Here is an 8,900-nt window from a genome sequence, read left to right as displayed (position 1 = left end):
ACACTTCATCTGCTCTCCGTTCTTCCCATCTTAAATAATGGATGTGTGTACACCGCGTTACTTACTACTGGCTTGAGAGAGAGAGAGAGAGAGAGAGAGAGAGAGAGAGAGAGAGAGAGAGAGAGAGAGAGAGAGAGAGAGAGAGAGAGAGAGACAGACAGACAGACAGACAGAGACAGACAGAATGATCCTTGATCATCATCAATATACATTGACACATAATCATTATAAACATCAGAAAGGCAGAACGAGCCAGAAAGTAGAGTAAGCCACAGACCAGAGTAAGTCAGAGAATGAAGTAAGTCTAAGAATGCAGTAAGCCACAGAATGTAGTAAGACAGAAAATAGAGTAATCTTGAGAATGAAGTAAGTCAGAGAGTAGAGTATGTGAGAGACAAGAGTATGCAATTGATCAGAATACGATCGCTGGCCAGCAGAAGCCAAGAAATGAGAACTTATAAATCAGAGTAAGGCCAGGGAGTAGTATGAGATGAGAACTAGAGTAAGGCAGGGAGTAGTATGAGATGAGAACTAGAGTAAGGCCAGGGAGTAGTATGAGAACTAGAGTAAGGCAGGGAGTAGTATGAGATGAGAACTAGAGTAAGGCAGGGAGTAGTATGAGATGAGAACTAGAGTAAGGCCAGGAAGTAGTATGAGATGAGAACTAGAGTAAGGCCAGGGAGTAGTATGAGATGAGAACTAGAGTAAGGCCAGGAAGTAGTATGAGATGAGAACTAGAGTAAGGCCAGGAAGTAGTATGAGATGAGAACTAGAGTAAGGCCAGGGAGTAGTATGAGATGAGAACTAGAGTAAGGCCAGGGAGTAGTATGAGATGAGAACTAGAGTAAGGCCAGGGAGTAGTATGAGAACTAGAGTAAGGCAGGGAGTAGTATGAGATGAGAACTAGAGTAAGGCAGGGAGTAGTATGAGATGAGAACTAGAGTAAGGCCAGGAAGTAGTATGAGATGAGAACTAGAGTAAGGCCAGGGAGTAGTATGAGATGAGAACTAGAGTAAGGCCAGGAAGTAGTATGAGATGAGAACTAGAGTAAGGCCAGGAAGTAGTATGAGATGAGAACTAGAGTAAGGCCAGGGAGTAGTATGAGATGAGAACTAGAGTAAGGCAGGGAGTAGTATGAGATGAGAACTAGAGTAAGGCAGGGAGTAGTATGAGATGAGAACTAGAGTAAGGCCAGGGAGTAGTATGAGAACTAGAGTAAGGCAGGGAGTAGTATGGATGAGAACTAGAGTAAGGCCAGGGAGTAGTATGAGATGAGAACTAGAGTAAGGCCAGGGAGTAGTATGAGATGAGAACTAGAGTAAGGCAGGGAGTAGTATGAGATGAGAACTAGAGTAAGGCCAGGGAGTAGTATGAGATGAGAACTAGAGTAAGGCCAGGAAGTAGTATGAGATGAGAACTAGAGTAAGGCCAGGAAGTAGTATGAGATGAGAACTAGAGTAAGGCCAGGGAGTAGTATGAGATGAGAACTAGAGTAAGGCAGGGAGTAGTATGAGATGAGAACTAGAGTAAGGCCAGGAAGTAGTATGAGATGAGAACTAGAGTAAGGCCAGGGAGTAGTATGAGAACTAGAGTAAGGCAGGGAGTAGTATGGATGAGAACTAGAGTAAGGCCAGGGAGTAGTATGAGAACTAGAGTAAGGCAGGGAGTAGTATGAGATGAGAACTAGAGTAAGGCAGGGAGTAGTATGAGATGAGAACTAGAGTAAGGCAGGGAGTAGTATGGATGAGAACTAGAGTAAGGCCAGGGAGTAGTATGAGATGAGAACTAGAGTAAGGCCAGGGAGTAGTATGAGAACTAGAGTAAGGCAGGGAGTAGTATGGATGAGAACTAGAGTAAGGCCAGGGAGTAGTATGAGAACTACAGTAAGGCAGGGAGTAGTATGAGATGAGAACTAGAGTAAGGCAGGGAGTAGTATGAGATGAGAACTAGAGTAAGGCAGGGAGTAGTATGGATGAGAACTAGAGTAAGGCCAGGGAGTAGTATGAGATGAGAACTAGAGTAAGGCCAGGGAGTAGTATGAGATGAGAACTAGAGTAAGGCAGGGAGTAGTATGAGATGAGAACTAGAGTAAGGCCAGGGAGTAGTATGAGATGAGAACTAGAGTAAGGCAGGGAGTAGTATGATATGAGAACTAGAGTAAGGCAGGGAGTCGTATGAGATGAGAACTAGAGTAAGGCAGGGAGTAGTATGAGATGAGAACTAGAGTAAGGCCAGGGAGTAGTATGAGATAAGAACTAGAGTAAGGCCAGGGAGTAGTATGAGATGAGAACTAGAGTAAGGCCAGGGAGTAGTATGAGATGAGAACTAGAGTAAGGCCAGGGAGTAGTATGAGATGAGAACTAGAGTAAGGCCAGGGAGTAGTATGAGATGAGAACTAGAGTAAGGCCAGGGAGTAGTATGAGATGAGAACTGGAGTAAGGCCAGGGAGTAGTATGAGATGAGAACTGGAGTAAGGCAGGGAGTAGTATGAGATGAGAACTAGAGTAAGGCAGGGAGTAGTATGAGATGAGAACTAGAGTAAGGTCAGATAGACATGAGACCTTAAGTAAGTCTACTAAGACGATGCCACACACATCATAATACTTGAGCAAGTTACAGTAAGAGACAAGGAGCGAGGCAGCGACTGCTACGTACGTTGGTGTGAGCATAACATCCCATCTTGTAATATATATCATGTGTTTGATGTATCCCAGACCCCCCTCCCCCCACGACGCGAGGAGGACCCCTTGGGCCCCTGGGTCCCACTCGGGCCCACCTTTCACCCTCCTGTATCCATATACTGCACACACTGTGTGTACCCACTGTGTATACCCACTATATGCCCTGTACCTGCCTCCACCTACCCCTGGGTATGTGCCCTTCACCCATACTCTCACTGAAATGCCTCGTCTACGTATATACAGAAAACATATATTCTAAAGCTAAGACACTAGGGCGAGCCAAGAAGCTGCTGTGCCTCTGGAAGAAAGGTAAGGCGACACCAGGACAGCGTGTGTGTACTTAAGTAATGGTTGAGAGAAACCTTGGCACTTGAGTGAGTCACATGACACAGTTATCTGGGCATAGGAATAAGCCAGGCAGGTGAGTTAATCCCGGCACATGATTAATGCCGGGCAGGTGAGTCAGCTCGCCTGGCAAGCAGGTAAGGTCGCCTGACTGGCAGGTGAGTAAGCACGCCTGGAAGGCACGTGAGTAAGTTAGCCATTCAGGCAGGTGAGTAAGAGTGTCTGGTAGGCAGGTGAGTAAGAACGCCTTCAAGGCAGATGAGTTCGCCACCCGGGCAGGTGAGTAAGCTAGCCAGGCTGACAAGTAAGTGTGGACGCCTAGCAGACAGGTGAGTAAGCTCGCCAGGCAGGCAGGTAGGTGAGTAAGCACGCAAGACAGGCAGGATGGTGAGTAAGCAAGCAAGACAAGCAGGCGGATGAGTAAGCATGCCATGCAAGCGGGTGAGTAAGCTCACCTTGCAGATAGGGGAGTAGGCTCACCAGGGAGACAGGTAAGTAAACTAGAGAGCAGATGAGTAAGCTAACCAGGCTGCCAGTTGAATATGTACGTCTGGCGAGCACGAGAGTGAGCTCCCCTGACAGGCAGGTGAGTAAGTTTGCCTGGCAGACAGGTGAGTAAGAACGTATAGCAGGCAGATGAGTAAGCACGTCTGGAAAGCAGGTGAGTAAACCAGCTAGGCAAGCGAATACACAAACCAGACAAGCAGATGAATATGCTCGCCTAGTAGGCAGATGAGTAAGCCTGCCTGGCAGGCAGGTGTGTAAGCTAGCCAAGTAGGCAGGTGAGTAAGCTCGCCTGGCAGGCAGGTGAGTAAAGGAAGCTGGCAGACAGATGAGTAAGGGAGGCAGGTGAGGGAGTGGGACTCACGAAGGTGATGTTGGAGACGAGGACCCGCGAGGTAAGCGACTCCGCGTCGAAGATGGACAGCCCGCCGGACGGGTCCCGGAACACCAGCTCGTTGTCTGTGGGCGAGAGGCTGGGGTCATTCAGGGTCAACAGAGAGAGGCTAGGGGTCATTCAGGGTCACTCAAGTTCAACAGAAAGAGTTTAAGGTCACTGATGGACACAAGTCACTCAGTGAGACTAAAGTAAGGGTCATTGAGGGCTAACAACAGCAAGACCTGGGTCATTCCGGGTCACTCGGGCCAGTGAGGGAGAGGTCAACCGGGAGACTAGGGTCATTTATGAACACTAAGGTCAGTTAGGGTCAACAAGCAGACACTCTAGGGCCGTTCAGAGACCATATGATCATCCAGGATGAACAGCTAGACAGAAAGGGACACTAGATTCACTTATGGTCAACATTTAAGAACACTAGGGTCATTCAGGGATAACTGAGTCATTCAGGGCCAGTAGCGAGACACTAGGGCCATATAGGGTCAACACCACAAACATGCGACTAACACTTCACTATACCACGGAGATAAGAAAGTCTAGATAAACAAATATCAAAACTTTTTTTTCTTTCATTCTCAAAATATGAACTTCACACACACTGGAAAAAATAACCATCAAATGTTTCTGAAGTACATTAAAATATCAATCAATAACTTGATAAGTTAGACTATTGCAGGACATTGAATAGATACATATGAAATTAAACAGTAATTTAACGTTTGAAGAGAAAATACATACCACGGAAAGAATAATATACATACATTTCATTATATATATATATATATATATATATATATATATATATATATATATATATATATATATATATATATATATTTATTTATTCATTTATTTATTTATTTATTTATTCATTTATTTCTTTATTCATTATGCATTTATTTTGCTTTGTCGCTGTCTCCCGCGTTAGCGAGGTAGCGCAAGGAAACAGAAGAAAGAATGGCCCAACCCGCCCACATACACATGCATATACATACACGTCCACACACGCATATATACATACCTATACATCTCAATGTACACATATATATACACACACAGACATATACATATATACACATGTACATAATTCATACGATCTGCCTTTATTTGTTCCCATCGCCACCACGCCACACATGGAATAACAACCCCCTTCCCCCTCATGTGTGCGAGGTAGCGCTAGGAAAAGACACCAAAGGCCCCATTCGTTCACACTCAGACTCTAGCTGTCATGAAATAATGCACCGAAACCACAGCTCCCTTTCCACATCCAGGCCCCACACAACTTTCCATGGTTTACCCCAGACGCTTCACACGCCGTGGTTCAATCCATTGACAGCACGTCGACCCAGGTATACCACATCATTCCAATTCACTCTATTCCTTGCACGCCTTTCGCCCTCCTGCATATCCAGGCCCCGATCACTCAAAATCTTTTTCACTCCATCTTTCCACCTCCAATTTGGTCTCCTACTTCTCCTCGTTCCCTCCACCTCTGACACATATATCCTCTTGGTCAACCTTTCCTCACTCATTCTCTCCATGTGACCAAACCATTTCAAAACACCCTCTTCTGCTATCTCAACCACACTCTTTTTATTTCCACACATCTCTCTTACCCTTACATTACTTACTCGATCAAACAACCTAACACCACATATTGTCCTCAAATACATATATATATATATATATATATATATATATATATATATATATATATATATATATATATATATATATATATATATATTACCAACCAGTCAACAATACAGTCACCACCTTTTTTAATAAATTCCACTGCAATACCATCCAAACTCGCTGCCTTGCCGGCTTTCATCTTTCGCAAAGCTTTTACTACCTCTTCTCTGTTTACCAAATCATTTTCCCTAACCCTCTCACTTTGCACACCATCTCGACCAAAACACCCTATATCTGCCACTCTATCATCAAACACATTCAGCAAACCCTCAAAATACTCACTCCATCTCCTTCTCATAAATAAAAAGATGTTTTGGAAGGAGGTAAATAAAGTGCGTAAGACAAGGGAACAAATGGGAACTTCAGTGAAGGGGGCTAATGGGGAGGTGATAACAAGTAGTGGTGATGTGAGAAGGAGATGGAGATGTCCTCAAATATATATATATATATATATATATATATATATATATATATATATATATATATATATATATATATATATATATATATATATATATATATATATTCTTTCTTTCTTTCAAACTATTCGCCATTTCCCGCATTAGCGAGGTAGCGTTAAGAACAGAGAACTGGGCCTTTGAGGGAATACCCTCACCTGGCCCAATTCTCTGTTCCTTCTTTTGGAAAATTAAAAAAAAAACGAGAGAGGAGGATTTCCAGCCCCCCGCTCCCTCCCCTTTTAGTCGCCTTCTACGACACGCAGGGAATACGTGGGAAGTATTCTTTCTCCCCTATCCCCAGGGATAATATATATATATATATATATATATATATATATATATATATATATATATATATATATATATATATATATATATATCATATGTATATATATATATATATATATATATATATATATATATATATATATATATATATATATATATATACATGTATATATACATGTATATATATAATCCTCACCTGGCCCCCTTCTCTGTTCCTTCTTTTGGAAAATTAAAAAAATATATATATATATATATATATATATATATATATATTTTAATTTTCCAAAAGAAGGAACAGAGAAGGGGCCAGGTGAGGATTTCCCTCAAAGGCACAGTTCTCTGTTCTTAACGCTACCTCGCTAATGCGAGAAATGGCGAATAGTTTGAAAAGAAAAAGAAATATATATATATACAGTGAATGTAGGTTTGCGGCAGGGGTGTGTGATGTCTCCATGGTTGTTTAATTTGTTTATGGATGGGGTTGTTAGGAAGGTAAATGCAAAGGTTTTGGAAAGAGGGGCAAGTATGAAGTCTGTTGGGGATGAGAGAGCTTGGGAAGTGAGTCAGTTGTTGTTCGCTGATGATACAGCGCTGGTGGCTGATTCATATGAGAAACTGCAGAAGCTGGTGACTGAGTTTGGAAAAGTGTGTGGAAGAAGAAAGTTAAGAGTAAATGTGAATAAGAGCAAGGTTATTAGGTACAGTAGGGTTGAGGGTCAAGTCAATTGGGAGGTGAGTTTGAATGGAGAAAAACTGGAGGAAGTGAAGTGTTTTAGATATCTGGGAGTGGATCTGGCAGCGGATGGAACCATGGAAGCGGAAGTGGATCATAGGGTGGGGGAGGGGGCGAAAATCCTGGGGGCCTTGAAGAATGTGTGGAAGTCGAGAACATTATCTCGGAAAGCAAAAATGGGTATGTTTGAAGGAATAGTGGTTCTAACAATGTTGTATGGTTGCGAGGCGTGGGCTATGGATAGAGTTGTGCGCAGGAGGATGGATGTGCTGGAAATGAGATGTTTGAGGACAATGTGTGGTGTGAGGTGGTTTGATCGAGTGAGTAACGTAAGGGTAAGAGAGATGTGTGGAAATAAAAAGAGCGTGGTTGAGAGAGCAGAAGAGGGTGTTTTGAAGTGGTTTGGGCACATGGAGAGGATGAGTGAGGAAAGATTGACCAAGAGGATATATGTGTCGGAGGTGGAGGGAACAAGGAGAAGAGGGAGACCAAATTGGAAGTGGAAAGATGGAGTGAAAAAGATTTTGTGTGATCGAGGCCTGAACATGCAGGAGGGTGAAAGGAGGGCAAGGAATAGAGTGAATTGGAGCGATGTGGTATACCGGGGTTGACGTGCTGTCAGTGGATTGAAGCAGGGCATGTGAAGCGTCTGGGGTAAACCATGGAAAGCTGTGTAGGTATGTATATTTGAGTGTGTGGACGTATGTATATACATGTGTATGGGGGGGGGGTTGGGCCATTTCTTTCGTCTGTTTCCTTGCGCTACCTCGCAAACGCGGGAGACAGCGACAAAGTATAATAAAAAAAAATATAAATATATATATATATATATATATATATATATATATATATATATATATATATATGTTGGTGGGAAGAGAGTGGTGAGAGTAAGTGAGCTTGGGAAGGAGACTTGTATGAGGAAGTACCAGGAGAGACTGAGTACAGAATGGAAAAAGGTGAGATAAAGGATGTAAGGGGAGTGGGTGAGAAATGGGATGTATTTAGGGAAGCCGTGATGGCTTGCGCAAAAGATACTTGTGGCATGAGAAGCGTGGGAGGTGGGCAGATTAGAAAGGGTAGTGAGTGGTGGGAGGAAGAAGTAAGATTATTAGTGAAAGAGAAGAGATAGGCATTTGGACGATTTTTGCAAGGAAAATAATGCATATGAGTGGGAGATGTATAAAAGAAAGAGGCAGGAGGTCAAGAGAAAGGTGCAAGAGGTGAAAAAGAGGGCAAATGAGAGTTAGGGTGAGAGAGTATCATTCAATTTTAGGGAAAATAAAAAGATTTTTGGAAGGAGGTAAATAAAGTGCGTAAGACAAGGGAACAAATGGGAACTTCAGTGAAGGGGGCTAATGGGGAGGTGATAACAAGTAGTGGTGATGTGAGAAGGAGATGGAGTGAGTATTTTGAAGGTTTGCTGAATGTGTTTGATGATAGAGTGGCAGATATAGGGTGTTTTGGATGAGGTGGTGTGCAAAGTGAGAGGGTTAGGGAAAATGATTTGGTAAACAGAGAAGAGGTAGTAAAAGCTTTGCGGAAGATGAAAGCCGGCAAGGCAGCGGGTTTGGATGGTACTGCAGTGGAATTTATTAAAAAAGGGGGTGACTGTATTGTTGACTGGTTGGTAAGGTTATTCAATGTATGTATGATTCATGGTGAGGTGCCTGAGGATTGGCGGAATGCTTGCATAGTGCCATTGTACAAAGGCAAGGGGGACAAAGCTGAGTGCTCAAATTACAGAGGTATAAGTCTGTTGAGTATTCCTGGTAAATTATATGGGAGGGTATTGATTG

At 43.0% G+C, this 8,900-nt stretch overlaps 1 protein-coding gene across 5 annotated transcripts in view; it reads right to left on the bottom strand.

The window, feature by feature from the left end:
- Dpp10 (Dipeptidyl peptidase 10) overlaps window positions 1–8,900 on the bottom strand; it is a 788,027-nt gene that overhangs the window by 319,328 nt on the left and 459,799 nt on the right. For all 5 annotated transcript variants that reach the window (XM_071671396.1, XM_071671390.1, XM_071671391.1 and 2 more), the window contains exon 3: window positions 3,895–3,989. In XM_071671396.1, the coding sequence (XP_071527497.1) occupies window positions 3,895–3,989 (95 nt within the window). The remainder of the gene's footprint in view (window positions 1–3,894; window positions 3,990–8,900) is intronic.

This window comes from Panulirus ornatus, chromosome 16, assembly GCF_036320965.1.
Source record: "Panulirus ornatus isolate Po-2019 chromosome 16, ASM3632096v1, whole genome shotgun sequence".
NCBI lineage: Eukaryota > Metazoa > Arthropoda > Malacostraca > Decapoda > Palinuridae > Panulirus > Panulirus ornatus.
The sequence above is the reverse complement of the archived record's forward strand: the minus strand, read 5'-3'. Positions and strand labels throughout refer to the sequence as shown.